A 19094-nucleotide genomic window follows, 5' to 3' on the forward strand; every position below is an offset into this window, starting at 1 on the left:
CAAGATCTTAATGTCATGACTTCTTTTTTGGTTACAAAGATTTCAGAATTACATTGATAGTCTGTGGAGAAAATATTATTTAATATAAATTACCTGCCCCTCTTCCTTCATTGTAGGGGTCCACAATATCTGATAAACCGTTAAGTGTAAACAATGCAATATAAACAACAAAAAAGAAAGTTTACCTGGTATACTTAGCTAATTGTGAAAGGATACATTTAAAATTATGAGTATCAACAGCCAAGCAATTAGAGGGTAAATCACGATCAACTGGTGCCTGTAATTAAAAAGAATATATATTCTATTACATCCAGAAGTCTCAATCAAATATTAACAATATTGCATTCTTTGTGTCAAACAACTAATAAAAGGAAATTCTAAAGTTTTGAAGGTAGGATTAAAAGTAGCATGATACTCAATTATCAGTGGAAATTAAAAGCATATTCTGCATATACGTACATTACCTATATATACATGTGTGCGCAAGTATACAGAGATATATATGCATATATATATTTATACAAATATGTGCATACACTGTACAAAATATTGCTGGGGGAACTATGCACGTAATTTTAAGCAGCTCCTTGGTGGGTTGTTAAATACATCACATTTACACAGAAAGTATGATTTTTCAAAGAAATAACTCTGCCATTATTGCAAAATCAACAAGAAGCAAAATTCTTATGGACTTAGGTGATATTTATTCCACTTCAGAATTCTAGCACATTAATGATCTATGCAAGCCATTTCTAGCTCTTTTAACACTTTTTACATTTAAAAAAAAGTTACTCTTATTAAGTTTATTTTTAAAAAGTGGAAAGTTCACCATTTTGAGATTCTTTTTCCAATAAGCTTTTGGTTTTGTTTCTTTAGATACTTCAACATCTGTTTTAACTTCAGCCTCTGTGGAATTGAAGAGAACAGATTTTTGTTTAAGATACAGGCAGTTTTAGAAAATACAGCTGTCTTGAAGCACTACTTGTATTTATTATGATGTAATAATAGTAACAGATTAAACTAGAAAAATAAAAATTAATTTCACATCACAGCAAGGCAAAGATATTCCCCAAACTCTCCTCCCTAAAAATAATGGCTTGAAAGTGGAAAACAAGCAAGAGATGTGATCCCTTAGACATGCTTCATTACTTTGCAGATTTAGGGTAGAGTGAAATAGTGATTACCAAAGCACTTTCTAAGCCTATTGCTTTATCTGTTCATTGTTGATATTATTGGCAAAACTGAAGCTTCTGAGAAACATGCAGAGATTGAAAGGGAAAAGAAAGTTTCACATTTTAATCTGATTTTTCATTTCTTTAAGTGATTTTTTAAAAGCACAGAAAACTGACTTATATTTCTCACTATATATATGACTATCACTCAAAGTGCATGTCTCAGCCAGTTATCACTGGAGTGCACTGCAAGTTCGTGGAAGTTTATGATACGCATTTTTACTCATATGGCTAGTTTTTCTCTCCTCATTCAGTGGCTACTTTCATAATTGCATGAATAGAGACTTTTCAACTATGCTTCCTCTCATTTATGCACTTCTAAAATTATGCAACCATAAGAAATTTCACTTAAAAACCCCCAAAAAACAGAAATGGAAAAAACCTCCCACATGTTCTAAAACTCCTATTTCTAACATACCCCTAACAGTATATGAATGGGTATGTAGACTAAAAATACACTCATCTAAGATTATTCACTACTTTTTCCCTTTAGAAAGGAGGGGTGAAATGGAAAAACTGAGGACAGCTTATACCAAAGGTGCTAAATATTACAGATATGAACACAGTACAAGAACCTCTCTGGAAGGCATGAAATATTCAGATATGAACACAACAGAAGAACTTCTCTGGAACAGAATACCTTCATGGCAGGGAGTGAGATTTTCTAAAATTAGCCTATTTTTTAGCTTAGGTCCACTAGTTTTAATAATTTACTTTAAGATGTGGTTTTATCTATGTATAAGCAAAAAGTGACTTCAGATTTTTAACTGCAGTAACAGAAGGTATATTTGATTCATACATGAAACTGCTTAATGCCTGCTTTTATTACTCACTTTTAGAATAAATGAGTTTTAAGATATCATAAGGACAAGATTACCAACAGTCCAAGTACCTCACTTAACAAACTCATTTCACCCCAGTTTATATAGGGTGTGTCTCCAGTAATGAGAGACATCCATAAAGCCTGTGGGATCTGATTTGGCTCATGCATAGCGTCAGAATCGCTGGATTGACCTGAGCCCTTAATGTTATCTTAGCTATACAGACAGGACATAGTTCAACGATTAAAAGTTTTTCACATTTGATATTTTGAGCTTATTTGAGTCTTACGCTAATGTTAAAGAAAATCAACAGAAGTCTAAATTCTTATTTCAGTTTTTTCAGTACAGCTGGAAACAGCTTTGAAGAGTTTAAGACCCTACTTTGTATAACTGAAACTCTGCAAGACATTTTAGATCCATAATTCTTTAACACGTAGAGTTTATTTTAAATTAGCTAACACTGCAACTATAGTAAGTCTACTGTACTATCTATTCCATCTAAAATAGTGGAAACCTACTGTATGTGGCAGTCTTCCAGTAAAACATAATACTTACAATTTAAATAATAAGAACAGTGTATTATCTCGTTTGCTGCATCATTAAGCTAATCTAAAGAATGCTTATGTAACAGTACCTGAGGCAGCCAGATGTTCTCGATTGTAGAGAATCTGGAGTGAAAAATCTCTGGACACAGAACTTATTCCTTCTGCTTTAAAGATACTCAGAGCTTCCAAAGGCAATTCCATCAATAATTTATCTCCTAGTATTACCACACACAATCCTAAGTCCGTAGGTGTACCTGAAGAAATGTGACAGAACACAACTGAGATTTAGAAGTTCTCAATATGTGTATCAATAATTGAAAGCAGATTAAAAACCTAAATTTCCTCTACTGTATGACACCTGAACTCCATTTTACTGTGGATTAAGTGCATTATGCAAAAATATTTCTTTTGATTCCATTACTCCCAAGATGTTGTCAAGTTTCTATGCATATGCACTCGTGTGCACATGGGGAAAAATATCCCCTTATAAATAACCAGACATCTCAGAATTAAGTCCAGGTGTACTGCAATGTATTGAGGAAAACGGTGTTTGGAAATGCAAAACTGCCTTAGAAGTGTTTGGCTAAACAAGGAGTTCTTATTCCATACTAACTGTCTTTCTGTAGGAAACTTTTTGTTTCTGTTAGTACCAAGTATCATTCTGACAGTATTTTCCTGTTCTACAGAGAAACAACAAATACATGGAAGAGAAGTTATGAGGTCTTTGCAGAATGGCAGAAGCAGCCAGCTGCCAGATTGCAGAATTACAGAATCACAGAGTGGTTTGGGGTTGAAATGGTCCTTAAAGATCATCTTGTTCCAACCCCCCTGCCAGGGGCAGAGGCACCTTCCACTAGACCAGGTTGCTCAAAGCTCCACCCTCCTAGCCTTGAACACAGCCTCTCTGGACAACCTGTGCCAGTGTCTCAGAAATAAATTTTTGCAGGTAAAAGCAAATGCAAATGTCTATCTTCTTCTAGTAATTTTTAATTGAGAAACTTCACTGCTCCCCACCATAAAGCAAAAAACTCATCCCCAAAGCAAGCCATGGACTTGATTGCCTCTTCTCTTGGAACACGTTTAGGGACATATTCCAGCATTAGGCTTGCATTAGGCAAACAACCTGTGAGAGTCTATACAGTAAAAAGCAGAAAAAGACCACATAAAAGAGATCAACAGACTTAAGATCTTAAGTCTTTCTCTTGGCGTTTCTCCTGAAAAGATTTGTTTGTCATAAACCCATTTTATTTAGCTTTCTAAAGCCTGTATAGTTTGGAAGCCTGTAAATACATGCAGAAGAATAGCTCCATCCAGTGTATAAATAATCTCTTTGGAAGTATACTAAAATACTTCACTTGATACAGAAAATAAACAGGCAAACCTGTTGCTAAAGCCTTTTTCTTCTCCCTGGCTTCAGAAACTTTGAAACCAAGGTGAAAGGATTTTGGTATCTGCCCATATACATACACACACACATTATACTCAGTAGAGCACATACCCCACATTCTAGTATGTTTGGTATTCTTATCTTTCACTTTTATTTCTCCCAATTCAGCTGCTGAAACTGATGCGCGCTGTTGTCTGGGAAGAGGAATTACAGTGAAAATTACCAGCACTAATACTTATGTAAGTTATGTTTTCACAGGAGACACAAAGACAAAACTGCTTCAATTTCAATGACATTTTATAAAAAGGATGTACTCCCTTTGGAGTAACTTTTAACTAGTTAAATCATAATGTTTCATCCTGAGCTCACTATTGTACAACTTAAGCTGTGCTTGTTAGAAATGGCCATTAGTCTATCCCATGGTTCAATCCTCTTAGTCTTGCATATCCTGCATATACTGTCAACATGTAGAAAGTTCATTCAACAGGGTCTATTCTTGCTAAAACCATTCCTGTATTTGTACAACTTGAGTCACCATTCAATCTTCACAAATTATGATAAAACAAGTCTAAATGTCTTACCTGATATCAGAAAAATCAAACTGTGACACCACTGGTTTCAGATATTCTTCCATAATTTCTAGTATTTCAGAGAAATCTGATCTCAAATCATGTCCATTATCATCTGTTTTCTCTGTTGGCATCTATCATACACATTGCAACAAAAAACAGAATACTGACAAAATGCTAATTAACGTGGATGGAGAGGGGTTATTATGTTAAATCAGAGGCTAAATCAAATAATTTGAAACAACACAAAATGGAAAATATAAATACAGAAATTCAGTTTAAAAACTCTGTTACTTCAAAACATCACTATCAGCATTTTGCAAAATATTCTAACATAGGATTCCACACAAGATGTCAATATTTATTATTTAGGCAATTAATATATTTCTGCAGTTTCAATGGGGAATAGCAGAGGTGTGCAGCAGAAAGAAAAGATAATGTGATGCTCCAAATAACAGGAAAAAAATGCGAAAAGAAAACTTTGAGAAGCTGAGAGAAACTGCAAGATGACTGTAGAAGAAGGAAATGAAAGCGTATGGAGAGATCAGTGGAGCCAATTTAGGAAAAAACTACACAGAATGAGGATAATAGGTAAGAGGAGAACAGAATCACGTAAGAGAAGATGACACTGAAATCTGAAGCTTCTAAAAGCCAATATAGGTGGACACAAAACCAGTAACTGGAAAAATGAGCCCAAGTAAATGGTGAATACTGTTGGTATTAGTGAATGGACTTCACCAAAGCTTCAAACCTCTGTTTGAGTATCTCTGTGCAGGCTGCATGCATAATTACTGAAAGCTGTAATGCACATGCATTTTAAAAACCTAAGCCACTCTTCTTTTTTCGTCTGTTCTGTCTGACACCTTATCACCTGTTTCTTTACTTACGCAACTACAGCAATATTTATATAACTTGTCATTACAACAAAGGCAGGCCATGGACAAGACAAAAAATGATCAATACTTCAACCATCTGCAATAATCCCTATTTTAACTGAAAGAAACTAACATGATGGGTAAAACAGAATTATAATTCCAAGAACCACGTGTCAAAATCGTGTGATTAAAACAATGAAAACTTGTACAGAAAATTCAGTATGATCTGTATTTTTACCTTTATATTAATAGATCTATACCAGCTTTTGCTAATATGCTGTATTTAACAGTGAATTTTGATTGACACTGACAACCCCAAGTTTTGTCTAATGGAGACCAAATTAATGTAATTAATGTAAATTAGAATGCTAGGATGTAGACTTGCATACTTCATGTGGAGAAAACTCTGTCACCTTGCAGCTTAAAACCTCATGTGAAAGTCACAGGCTTTTCCACTGTACCTTAATGCTACACACGTTCACCGATTGTGGGAAACAATGTTCTTACATAACTGAGCCTTCTTACAGAAACAGAAAACTAGAATTTAAGGGTGTTCATAGCTACAAACTTGGGATTCCAATGACGTGTCCTTGAAGCAAAATTTTCTAACAGAGTTCGATCAACTGTGTCCAAATAAACAGCTACAGTGCCAAAGACAAGTGTGCCACAGAAAGAAACTTTTCTGTGTCGGAAAACAGTAATAAATCTGTGGCTAAGATAGTTTAATTTTGATTAAAGGGTTGAGATCTATGATTCTATTTTTTTTCCTGGGACAGCTTGGGCTTTCATGTGATATGAAAGGCAATGTACATTTGCAAATGCAAGTCTTAAAGGTATAGCGCATTTTCAAGTAAATCGATCTCAACTACATCAATTTTCAGTTCTGATAAACTACTGAACATTTCAAAGCTGCTGAATGACACTGAAAACAGTAACAGAGTAACACAGAAAGATTTAATTTTGAAGAAGATTACATACCATTTAGCAACTATGAAGACCAGGGATGCTACACTTGGAATAAACTGAAAATTCTGCATAAAGAGTGTTTATCATAGTTTTTTAGTACGTTTTTCATCCTGTTTTAAATATAAGGTAATCAAATATATTACCACATCTGTTTTGGAGACACACTCTTGCACGTTTTGAATGAAAGCCTGTTTACCACGACTCCTCATCTTTTGCTGCTTGTAAAGACGCACTTTTTCCAACAAAGTACAAAATGTTTCAGGATTCACAGGAAACTGGGAAACTTTAGCTTGCACTATTAAAAGGAGGAGAACACCATCTTAAGAATCCTTGAGACATCATATTTTTTCTTGAAGAAATGATTGTACAGAGACCATCGGTTTTCTAAAGCCATGGTCTTCTTTGAAAGTGAAGTAACTGTTTACATATGTATTTAGCGCAAAATATATACAGAAAACTACAGTGAAAAAATCTCTACAATTATCTGTAACAACTTTAGTCTTCAAATATAAACAAAAATTCTGTGAATTGTGACTAAATACATTATATTTGATAATGAAACGCAGGTTATTTAGGTATTTACTTTTCGTTGGTATTAGTAAGAACTATTAATTATTTTTTAAATTATTTTAAAATTTTAAAAACTGCAGAAGTGAAAGATACAAGTTTTCTCATAACATCAGTGCAATTATTTTTATCTCTTAAATGTAAGAAGCTCTTACCCAGTGGCTGTGTGGGTTCTCCTTTTTGCTGTGCAGTACTTACTGATTGAGATGTCAGAAGTGAACTGTACAAATTTGATCTGTGGAAAGCAGAAAACTGCTGAGTAGATTATTTGACTGCTCAGCCTTGTATATATGAAGCAAATTTATTAGATGAGCAATTATTACCCTCTACTTTAACATGTTCAAAAACACTCTCAAGATGCAATATATACCCCCACCTTGCAGTGCAAAAACCTGCAAAATCTGACTGGAACAAACTGAGAGCTGTAAGAAAAGTTCTTTCATTCCTATATATCCTGTAAGGTAGATTCTTATTTGTTCCATAACTGTTTAAGACTTTTCACAACTGGTGAAGGTACTTATAGGCAGTTGCTATAGCTCAATCTACGAGTTAGTCACTAATTAGGCTGCAGTAATGATACCATTTGTGGCTTTATAGAGCTAAATATGACACACACACCCCCCAACATTTTCAAGAGCATAAGCAGTAAGAACTGGAATATATCAACAGAATTTAGGATGATACCAGGAATGGCCTGAAACCTTTCAAGTGACCTCTGGAGATTTAAGAGATGATTAGGGAAATCAGAAGTACAAAACCACACACAGCTTTGAGCTGCAGGCTGTTTTATTTATATATTAATTTGTTCACGATCCTAAAATTTAATTAAGTCCAGAAAAATAGAAGTAAAAGGTAATAAACTACCAAAATAGTGATGATTTACAGTTAAAAAAAAAGATTACATTTCTAACAAACAGAATACTAAACCAAAATGATGGAATTTTATACCTGTCTTCTGAATGCTGGAGAATAATTATGTAGAAATTAGATGGCAATTCATCCATTATATTAAAATGTTCAACAGGAATACAGAGATTTTTCCATGCCTGCACAATAATTCAAAAGTAGCATTATTTTAATAGATTTTTATAAACCCCAATCTTACTTCCTTCATCAGAAAATTGATAATGATTCTAGGAAAGAAGGTGCTAATATAAAAAAAAAAAAAAAAAAAGCCAAAACAATCACTCAGCAGATGTGTCAGGACAGGAGGCTCAGTCCAAACAACAGGAAACACTTTGTCACTGTAAGGGTGACAAGCACTAGCACAGGTTGCCCAAGTAGGTTGTGGAGTTTCCACCCTTGGAGATATTCAGGAGCCATCTGGACACTGGTCAAATGGCCCTGCTTGAGCAGAGTGGCTGGACAAGATGACCTTCAGAAGCCTTTTTTTAGCCTCAACCATTCTGTGATCATTTGATTTTTATGCAGCAAAGAAGAACTTATAATTTTTTTAAAATTACAAATACTGTAACTTATTCCAGTCTTCACAACATGACTTTTTTGGCCACTACACTACTTGTGAAGTTGAAATGTTATCAAATCCTTGCAGAATATTAGCAGGGAGGGACCTTTCATTGTAACTTTTGTTTGTAAAAGTCCCTCATAATTCTGTTAAGAATGGATACCTTACCAAAAGGAACTATGTAAAATTATATTTGGTTTACGTGGCAAGGTTTTGGTAGCAGGGGGAGCTGCAGGGGTGGTTTCTTTGAGAAGACACCCAGGAACTGTCCCCATGTTGACAGAGACAGTTTCAGACAGCTTCAAGACAGACCCACTGCTGATCGAAGCTCAGCCCATCAGCAACACTGGTGGCGTCTCTGTGATAAACATATTTAAGAAAGGGTAAAACCACTGGACAGCAGCTGGGAGTAAGAAAATGCACGAGAAACAGCCCTGTGGACACCAAGGTCAGTGCAGAAGGAGGGGAAGGAGGTGCTCTAGGTGCTGCAGCAGATTCCCCTGCAGCTCATGTTGAAGACGATGGTGACACAGGTTGTCCCCCTGCAGCATATGGAGACCCATCGTGGAGCAAAGTCCACGCCGCAGCCTGTGAAAGACTCCATGCCAGAACAGGTGGATATGCCTTGAAGGGCAGTGTGCCGCTGTGGAGAGCCCGACCTGGAGCATGCTGCCGGCAGGCCCTGTGGCCAGCACCCACGCTGGCACAGGCTGCCGGCAGGACTGTGGCCTGTGGGGGACCCGCACTGGAGCAGTCTGCTCCTGAAGGACCACAGCCCACGGAAGGGACCCACGCTGGAGCAGTTTGTGAAGAACTGCAGCCCATGGGAAAGACCCACGCTGGAAAGGTTTGTGAAGGACTGTCTCCTGTGGGAGAGACCCCACACAACCCGCATTCCCCGTTTCCCCTCTGCCGCTTGGGCGGCCCGGGGTGAAGGAAAAAGAATCATGAGTGAAGCTGAGCCTGGGAAGAAGGGGAGCAGGGGGAAGATCTTTCTTAGTTTTGTTTTTATTTTCTGCTATCCTACTCTGTTATTAATTGGCAATAAATTCATTTCCCCAAGTCAAGTTTGTTTTGCCCCTGACAGTAATGGGTGACTTGAGCCCTGCCCTTATCTTGACCCATGAGCTTTTCATCATATTTTCTCCCTCTGTCCTGCTGAGAAGAGGAAGTGATAGAACAGCTTGCTGGGCACCTGGCAATCAGCCAGGGTCAACCCACCACAAATATATTGTACTAAAGAATATACAACCTTTTTCTGAGAAAACATGACCAAAACCAACCAAAAACCTCCTAGTGACTAAACAGTCTGATTCCAGATGAAAAACCAGTCCTAATACAGGAAGGTCCATAAATGTCTTTTGAGACTGCTGCCTTTAAGCATCCATGTTTATGTTTTTCAGATTGAAGTTCTATGTGCTTAAGCACACTGGGTACACTCTGGGTATGCCTATGTTATCAGGTGCAACAGAACATCAGGAGCAGAATTATACACTGCACACTTTTCATTTATTTTTACTTCAGCCTAGCTCTGGATGGCCCCTGGACTGAACGCCTGTTCAACGTGGCTTGAGTGCATCAGAGAACCTAGTGCGGTTTTTGTCCAAGAGAAACCCAGCTCATACCATCATTGTACCATCATGAAAATCAAAGCACTGTAAGCAACAAGAACTGGGAGATTCACTTTGAAAGTGCACTCTCGATCTGAACTAATAGTATCAACTGGATTTTAAAAAACACTAATATACCCTCAGAGAGAACTACTTCAGTCACCAGTCTGCTTTCTTGCACCTCACACTTCCAGGAATCATGCAGTTGAAGAATGCAGCCATGAACAGTGGTCTTGATGGCCACCTTTTCTTTCCCGAGCTACTGCAAGAGGTACAGATATGGTGGGTGCTGATGAATGTTTTCAGCTAGAATATCTGTTACCAGTTAGATAATTACAGCGACTCAAAAACAGTGGCTTCTAACCAAAATATTATCCTATTCCTTCTGCTAAATAAGGTAATACAGCACATACTGAGAAAAGCCAAGATTAGCCCAAACCCACTATTTTTCTTACCCTGTACTCTTATCTCTGCTTGCCACGTTTTGTAAATGCTTAAACCCTACCAGCTACTGCTAATCTTTTGCATCTAACTTGCTAGCAGTTTTTAATTTCACTCAGTTCTAACCTAGAGCCTTCCAATCTTAGTTTTGGTATCCACTTTTACATCTTAGACATTTGAAGAATACACAGTTCTCAGCCAGCTTAGACCGAAAGATAAGAGTACTTAATTCCCAGAAAACTTTATCCATTATTTGCTCCAGAACTACAAGTCACACGGATTACATTTTACTGGTTGGTTTATTTAAGTATCCAGTTTGCAACACTACAGTTTAGTTGATGCCCTGTTTCCTTGATAAGAGCGCTTTAAAAAAAAATTTAAAAATCAGGCTCCTTTCTTAGGGTAACACTTGCATGAACACATGAGTATCTTAAACAAGATGACTGGATGCTCTCCAGATGGTGACAGGAGTCTCTGTTGCAAGAGTCCTTTACAATGGCATTGTCAACTCAACTGGGCGAGACTCACATGGAATTAATGATTTAAGTGTGCAGACAGCACAACTCTGACATCCAGCTATACCGAACTACCTATAAGACAAACTGGAACTGCATCCTTAAAATCTCACTTCTGACTTAAATTACATAACTCATGCCACATGGATAACCTAGCACAAACAAAACCACAGGACCATACATACTATAGCAATAAAAATTCATGACCAAGTCAACCCATGACTGAAATTAGGAAAACAAAAAAAATTAAGATTTTAAAGAGAACAGATCAAATATTATTGAATCCCAGGAATAACTGAAACGATATGCCTCTGTGTGTGTGCGTGTATACATGTATGCATACATACATATATGTCACAGACCCCTAATAAGTAGCACATTTCAAAAAGTTACCATTGAAGTAGCAGTCAGTTGCTGTTCCACCTGTTTTAGAAGATCACTTGTGTTCCTATTTTGTTTTAAATGATTCTGAAGATGCAGTAATGCTGCCAGCTGAGAGCTGCTGGTGTCAGACATAACTGTTAGAAGGATACTCTTCATCATCATAGATGCTGAACAGCTCTGCAAAATTTTTATATGTTTATTTTCCCTCACCAAAATAATACAAAAACATATATATTCTATGCTTGTTGTAACATATATGTATGTTAAAGAAGTCTCTTGCTTGAAAGGTGAGATAGATTAGCAAATGCAGACAGTCTGGCAATAACTTCTGAAGATTTCTTAGATATGAATAGAGAGAATTGACTTCTTTGACTACATTTATCATCTATATTCCTGCATTTAGTCATCTAAGGTCTACATGGAAAGGTAAATGCCTGTGTTCTGAATTTAGCCTTTCAAGTAAGCTCTTTTCTGTGCTTCTGTGCCTTTTACTGTATAGCCATCACTTCACACATTTTAACAGACATCCTACAAAGAGCAATATGAAAGGTAAGACCTTCTATCTTTTTCTATCAGCAAACACACCAATCCTGTCCTTTGAACTGATGGTTGCTAAGAGTTAAAGCATTTTTTTTTCTTTTAATGCAGCTGTCACATTAAAAAAATGCAATTTTGATTGACCTAATCAAAAATTCTAAAGGGATACTTAATATTGACTTGGAATAACTTTTTTTTTTTTTTATTAATATAAACCTTTCTGGGCAGGATAGTGACAGAATTAGCAGAATTTTTTGCCCATTAAAAGACCTGACTACTTAGGGTTTTGGTGCTTTAATATGCATTCTACTTAGCTTGTTCACTAAGAAGTATGAAAGCAAACCATGAGTAATATGGTGGGGTACAGGAGTACAGGAATAAAGGACTGAACCACAAACCCCAGTATTGGCTGTTTTCTGATTTATCAGAAGACCTGCCTACCTACCTAGTCCATTCCACCCATGGGTGGAGGATTTGCAAATCTACATGTTGATAGAGAGGCAGGTGCTTACTGTCTGTCGCAATTTCTTGTGGTTGCCTTGATGTGGCAGGAAGGAAATTAGCATAAGGTGCATTTCTGTATTTCTACAATGGAGATGATGGTGTAGGAAGTATGTATTATTTGTTTCTAATGTAAGGAATATAAGCCTTACAGGCATTCATCTCTGTGGTGAAGGCACAAACTCACATGAACAATTCATTCACCTTTGAGCCATCTAAGGGACCATGCTGTGTAGGTGTTGATTTGACAAATTGAATGTAAACCTTTCCTATCTGCTTCAAAATAATGAATGAACAAATCCAGAGAAACATTTTTAAAATTATTCGTTAGGGAAGGATGAAACTGTATTTTGTGGTCATGTCTCATCATATCTAATCACATTACAGTAATCTTACCATATTAAAAATCTTTTCATGTAAGCAACCATCACTGAAAACGTCAAGTCAAACACAACAGGTAATTGTTAAAAAGTCACTGATCAAACATTTTGAACTCAGCAAACATATATCTGATTACTTGTATTACTCGCTAGTTCTTATATGTATTAATGCACTGTGTTCTGTATGACCAGTTTTCAGGCTACATGAATTGACATTTTTGCTTAATGTAACTTAAAACAACCTTTTCATACTGGAGAGAAGCACAATACATTAGCTCCATTACCTGATGAAGTGCCAAAAACTGGCTAGTTGAAACTGGATCAAATTGTTGAAAGCATTCAACCATTTCAAAACTAGCACGAGCCAGCACATCAGTAATGTTATGACTGAACGCAATACCCATACACTGTAGCAAAGCTTCACCGGATTGAGAAAGGTATTTCTGAGCCAACCGCTGTTCCTTCTAGATGATAAAAATAAAAAGGTTTATATTAAAAGATGTATTAATATTGAATATTTGTTCTATGTATACAGAATACTAGCATTAAAAAGTATCAGTTTTCATGATGAATTTTAATGCTTTATCTCCTTTTTAATGCATTTACTTGATGTATGATCAAAATATGCAAATACAGATTAATTACTTGGCAGACACCAACATCTGTTATAAAATATTTTTAAAAAAAGCTTTAATAAGATACTTTCTTTAATATAAAATGTGTACTTAGCAGGACAGCATTTAAATTCCAGGCAATGAGCCACTGAGAACAAAGGAATTGTCTGTCAATTCTTAGTAAAGTTGTTCCCATTGACAGTTAACTATACTTAATACAAATAAACCCATAAATTTCTTATCTCAGGTGTTTATTGATTATACTGGCAACACAAACTGTACATTCCCAATTCTTAGTGTGCTTTGAACTGCAGCCATTACAGCGATCAGCTCATTGTACAACTTAAATTTTGTAATTTTACAGATGTTTTGTGATAGAAGTTACTTCTTTCTTTGTTCCCAGTCTGCAAAATGTTACGCTCCCTTAGAAAGGCATATATGTAAAGCAGAGAGAAAACTGTTTGTTCATCTTATCCTGGATGCTACATGTTCAATCACTGGGAAACCACTGAAGGAGAAATTCTTTCTTTCTGTGAGCAACTGGGAAAGCTCCATCAGCAGCTCCAACAGCGTGTACTGAAGAGCAGGACAGAGATACACAGCAGAGTAGTGATGGAAAGCTGTTTTCTTAGGGGTGCTCTGGAATTTTTTTTCTTTAGTAAGATCAAATTTATGCTACAAACATTTCCATTATCAGTTCAAACAGAACTGATAAGGTACTCTGACTATTACTCCATAAAAAGGAAGCACTCAAATTCTAATGCAAGCACATACACTAATAATACCTTTAAATCTTGTATTTTCCTCCTATACTTATCATATTGACATTTACTGGTTGGTAAATTGCTGTCTGTCACTTCCTGTTCGCTGCAATCTGCTGAAGTCAGGACAGTTTTTGTGGCATCTGATCTAGCTTCCTCCTACTCATCACAGTATAAAAACAGAGTAATTAATCATTCCATTATGTATGGCTGGCTTCATTTCTTTTGTGAAAATCTAGGTGAAAATGGAACTCATCTTAAAAGAAATCATCTCACTATATGAATCCCTTGATGGTGAGAGATTTAGCAATATTATCAGGCATCAAAATTTCTTAATATGTTATGATGACAATATGACTAACAGAAACTAAAAAGTCTCCCCAAACAACCTCTAAGATGTTTATTTTCTGATATTTATCCTCAGTTAATTTATTCTGAACACTTTAATTCATCACTGAATTTATAATGACTCAATAAACTTTTCTTACATGGTGCTCTTGCTAAAACACAAAAGGAACTTACAAATCTGAGATTTTAATCTACAAATCGTTACTTTTTGTTTGCATGGATTCAGAGACCAACCTACCTATCCCTTTATGGCATTCAAGGATTTATTTTTTTTAAACTATGGTAATTAACATATCTCACAAATGAATCAAAAAAACAATTACATGAGGATGGCATGTAGACAAAAGCATTCTTCTGAAATTACTTGAATCAGTATACATTTTTATTATGGCTTGCATGCAATATCTAAAACCTAGCTCTAAATAAAGAGTAGTATTATACAAATGTATACAGAAAAAATATTGTGGCAGACAAACTTTACACACGGAATGAATTTAAATGCAGGAAAGAATGCATACCATAACATTTGGATTCCAGTAAATCTCTGAACATACAGGATCTGTGTTAATGGCAAGTAAATGAAGAGTTTTTCCAGTGAGATACAGGCATTTGGATTTGATGTCAGGACAGCCTTTACAAAGATTCTGTATGTTTGCTAACTGAGCCAGCATCATATGACCCACAGTGCGTTCCACACACTTCCAGTCCTGGTAAAATACATATTTATGCTTATTTGCTTATATATACCCACACATAGATAAGCTTACTTTTTAACACACATTTACATACAAACATACTTGTTAAATGTGATTACACTTTCAATTAGAAATAAGCTGTCTTTAACTAATACACAAATTCATTAACAACTGATAAAAAAAAAGTACACTGTAACATCCATAAGCAAACAACAATCAGTGCTGCAGAAAACACGGGATAAGGGGAGGGTACCATGGAGAACAGTGGGGACACTGTGCTTTCCTTAACAGCATTACCTATTGTCATTCTCAGAGACAAAGTAACGGGCAAGAATTACTGCTCTGTTCCAGTGGGGCGTATCTCACGTTCTTATTCATCAGCTTGGTTAGGCAGTTCTGCTTAAAACCAACTGCTTTAAAAAGGAGACAATAATGCAAAAAACCTCCACCAATTTCAAAGTCTCAAGTAACTTTCCTGCTACTCTTCGTGGATTTTAAGTCTCTGCATTTGAGAAATAAAATCTTCCAGAGAAAACAAACCCCCCAAAAACCTCAATAAGCCATCCCCAAGACAAAAACCACACACTTGAACTTTCTCTAGCTGCAAAAATACATGAATGGTCTGGGGACCTGTTTCCTCAGTAGTGGAAGAACTTCTGCTATGGAAAACATGCCTCGAAACTTTGTTATACCTTTTATATGGAAATCATAGGACTAAATGTTTTGTATTACCTGTTTTGCTGCATCATCTTCAGCAGTTTCCTTGATGAATGCCTCCAGAATTTTATGAGATGATGATTCTCCCACTTTTTGAAGATCTTTTACAGTAATAACAAGATGAAAAATATCCAAAAGAATTTCTACAAGATCTATTTTCCTGTTAGCTAGTTGCCTCATTAATGGGAGACTAATATTTGTAGTCTGAAATACAAAAGAAAGAAAAGTAGGATTATAATTTCAAGTATTTTTGTAAACTTACCTAACAAAAATTAGAATGTTGTATTTCTTTTAACTAAAGAAGCAAACATTCTAACGATATTGCCTCAATAGATCAGAGATACTGCTATGAAGATATCAAAGTAATTTAAAAAAACAAACTTCAACGTTAAATATATTACAAATCAATCAAAGCAGCTGCACAGAAAGAGCAGCTGGGTTTCTACTTTTCACATTTTATGTACCTGATACAAATATCTAATTCCAAAGGAGTTACAAATGTGTACATAAACCCAGAATTTTAATATTTATGGTTCTGGTAGCTGCACAAAAATACCTGCTCTTTAAAAAAGGCAAAGCAGACAAAAACCCCTGGATTTTAAAGTACAATGGGACACACTAGTGAAGTTGGCTGCAGGCTTTCATTACCCAAAAATCACTATTTTGAAGACAGGCTTTCTTTATTTACATAGTATTCTATGTAACCTTTTTTTTTCTCCTGAGAAATAAACACTTTATTATGGAGAATTTTAAACTTGTGAGGTATTTAGACAATCAAAAATATCTCAAAGTTTAGACTTTCTTTTGTAGCTACTAGATAAATTTTAGAATTAAATGAAATTGACAAAGACCAGGAAAATCCTCTCATTTCTGCTTCTCTTCTTCCCTTTTTAAACTGTAAATTCTTTTGGCATGCAGTATTTCCTTCTATATTCAAACAATGCCTACCATTACAGGAAGATAATCTCATTTAGGACTTCCAGGAATTATCCAGGAATAAGTGAACAGTACAACTAAATTAGATTTTTTTTCCATGAGTAGTAAAAAAAAATGAATATATCCATACCTCATTAACTGCAAATAAGCTACAAACATTATGAAATACTTCCTCTGTTTTGGATACTGCCCTCTGAGCTAAGTTATAAGCATTTAGATAGTGACTACGTTTTAATTCTTCGTTTCTTTCCTGCTTGGCAATCATTCTGAAAAAAAAAACATATAACCAAAGGAACTAAGACATAAAAGTGTATCCTTACAGTATCAACACTATTGAACATATTAATAGATTAAACAAATTGATTAATAGATAAAATAGAACAATTTTGTACATGCTTTTTTAAAATAGGAAAAGTGAATGTTCACACATTGTTTTTTCCAAGGTCTTTCTTATTCTTGGAACTGTACTGCTGCAATGCAAGAAGATGCTATAGACACAAAGAGAAAAAAATGCAGGTAATAGTCTAGAGTATGTATTCACCAGGAACAAAGTGGCAGAAAAGCCAGATACAAAACATATCTGTTGTTTTAAGGGGACATCTTGGAAACAGCTGCAAGTCACGGCATACTGTGTTTTGCATTTTTGCTATTACAGTGATTTCTAGATAACCATTTCAACAGTAAGAATCATAAATGCCCATGAATACTGGAAAATTACTGGTATGGCAGCCAAAATGCTTTTACAAATAGGAAGACAAAAAGCTGACTTGGGAGACCTCGATACTTTGTTTTGACCTCAAAACCAGTATAAAAATCACTAGTACCATATAGGATTAATTCTGCCTTCAGTGAAAAGAATTTTTGCTTCTACAGTATTTTTCTGGATACGGAACATAGCAAGAATGCAAACAGATACGTGACACCAAGATGTAAAGCTTGACAGTATTATGTGCTCTTTTCCATCTTTAATTAGACTATAAAAAAGTAAACAGTACACTTCATGGACTAGTTAAAAGTTTTTCATCCGACATATAATCTTACCTGTGAATATGTGCACATTCTAGCAGTATCTCAGCGCTGCAGTTTTTATGTCCATAATGAAAGAAGTCCTTCTCAATTTGAACTAATTTATTGTAAGATTCCTCTAGCATATGTGGCAACTGACAAGACTCAGTATTAACTGTCATACAATCTCGGGTGAAATGTATCTGAATAAGTGTTTTCCTAGGAACAAAAATTAAGTGCAAGATAGTAGTCAAAAAGCACAGGATGTGTTTGGAAACAGACATTTCTCTCTGTACTCTTTTAAATTATAAGAAGTCTAGAAAAAGCCTCTTCATTCTTTAAACCTGTGGTCTACAAATTATAGCAGGTCTTGAAAAAAATAAAAATACTGTATTTTCAGACTAGAATTGAGGTGTCATTTTTTCCAAGTACCAAATTATTCAGACTTCCTAGGCCTGATCAGTCTTCCAAATATATATGAACTGAGAAACTATTAGTCTTCCTTTTCTAATCCAAAAAATCCACATTTCTGGAAAGAGAAGGATGTGTAAATGTTATATACTTCTCTTGTTTTACTAACACATTTTAATCTCTCTGTGCTTAGATTTCAATGTAACCAAAATCACTGTTAAGTTTCACCATAGAAAGGTTTCTTGGATCATGGTGAGAAGTAGGTCAATACTGCAGACTACAGCAGTATTGTGGGAATATCTGCTCAGATACCTCTGCATAGACAAATGTGTCTTGCTGCTTTGGGTAACCTACACCACAAGCTATGCACAATAGGCTGTGGTACCTGAACTAGCTTACTAACTTAACAGGTAGTAGGACTACATACAGGAATGAAGAAATTAGAAAGGAAATTCAAATTTAAAGAAAAGAATAAACATAGATTACCTAAAGAAAAATATTTGCGAATCCACAGAATCCACCATACTAAAATATGACTGAATGGCAAAAATTAAGATGTATTTTGCAATGTAACTGCATTGTTGAGGCTGGCCATATTTTAATGAAAAGACAGTTACCTGGCTTCAAGGGATGTAATTATGAAACCCAACTCTGATTGCCTGTTAGGTCTCTTCAGTAAAGCAGATCTGAGCACATTTACAATGTGTTCCAGTATCTCACAAGCCTGCAGGTAACAAAGAAATTTGTAATTCTATTTCAATAGAAGGATACACAGCTGATCAGAAAAACAATCTAAACTTCTGTGGGTAAAA

The 19094-nt window shown here is 35.6% G+C and overlaps 1 protein-coding gene across 12 annotated transcripts in view; it reads right to left on the reverse strand.

Moving 5' to 3' along the window:
• The window catches only part of CFAP46 (cilia and flagella associated protein 46), an 80377-nt gene that overhangs the window by 9525 nt on the left and 51758 nt on the right, over positions 1 to 19094 (reverse strand). For 6 of the 12 annotated variants that reach the window (XM_040605788.1, XM_040605785.1, XM_040605787.1 and 3 more), the window contains 17 exons: positions 18900 to 19006; positions 17908 to 18090; positions 16997 to 17132; positions 15946 to 16134; positions 15037 to 15225; positions 14195 to 14329; positions 13080 to 13259; positions 11387 to 11554; positions 7911 to 8008; positions 7118 to 7197; positions 6539 to 6690; positions 4567 to 4688; positions 4097 to 4179; positions 2688 to 2852; positions 830 to 906; positions 217 to 277; positions 94 to 129 (listed from right to left, as the gene is read on the reverse strand). In XM_040605788.1, coding sequence (XP_040461722.1) covers positions 94 to 129; positions 217 to 277; positions 830 to 906; positions 2688 to 2852; positions 4097 to 4179; positions 4567 to 4688; positions 6539 to 6690; positions 7118 to 7197; positions 7911 to 8008; positions 11387 to 11554; positions 13080 to 13259; positions 14195 to 14329; positions 15037 to 15225; positions 15946 to 16134; positions 16997 to 17132; positions 17908 to 18090; positions 18900 to 19006 — 2161 coding nt within the window. Of the gene's footprint in view, positions 1 to 93; positions 130 to 185; positions 278 to 829; positions 907 to 2687; positions 2853 to 4096; positions 4180 to 4566; positions 4689 to 6538; positions 6691 to 7117; positions 7215 to 7910; positions 8009 to 11386; positions 11555 to 13079; positions 13260 to 14194; positions 14330 to 15036; positions 15226 to 15945; positions 16135 to 16996; positions 17133 to 17907; positions 18091 to 18899; positions 19007 to 19094 lie in introns of those variants that run through there. The other 6 variants (XR_005829587.1, XM_040605789.1, XM_040605786.1 and 3 more) reach the window with 6 other exon arrangements.

This window comes from Falco naumanni, chromosome 9 (genome assembly GCF_017639655.2).
Source record: "Falco naumanni isolate bFalNau1 chromosome 9, bFalNau1.pat, whole genome shotgun sequence".
NCBI classification, from domain to species: Eukaryota; Metazoa; Chordata; class Aves; order Falconiformes; family Falconidae; genus Falco; species Falco naumanni.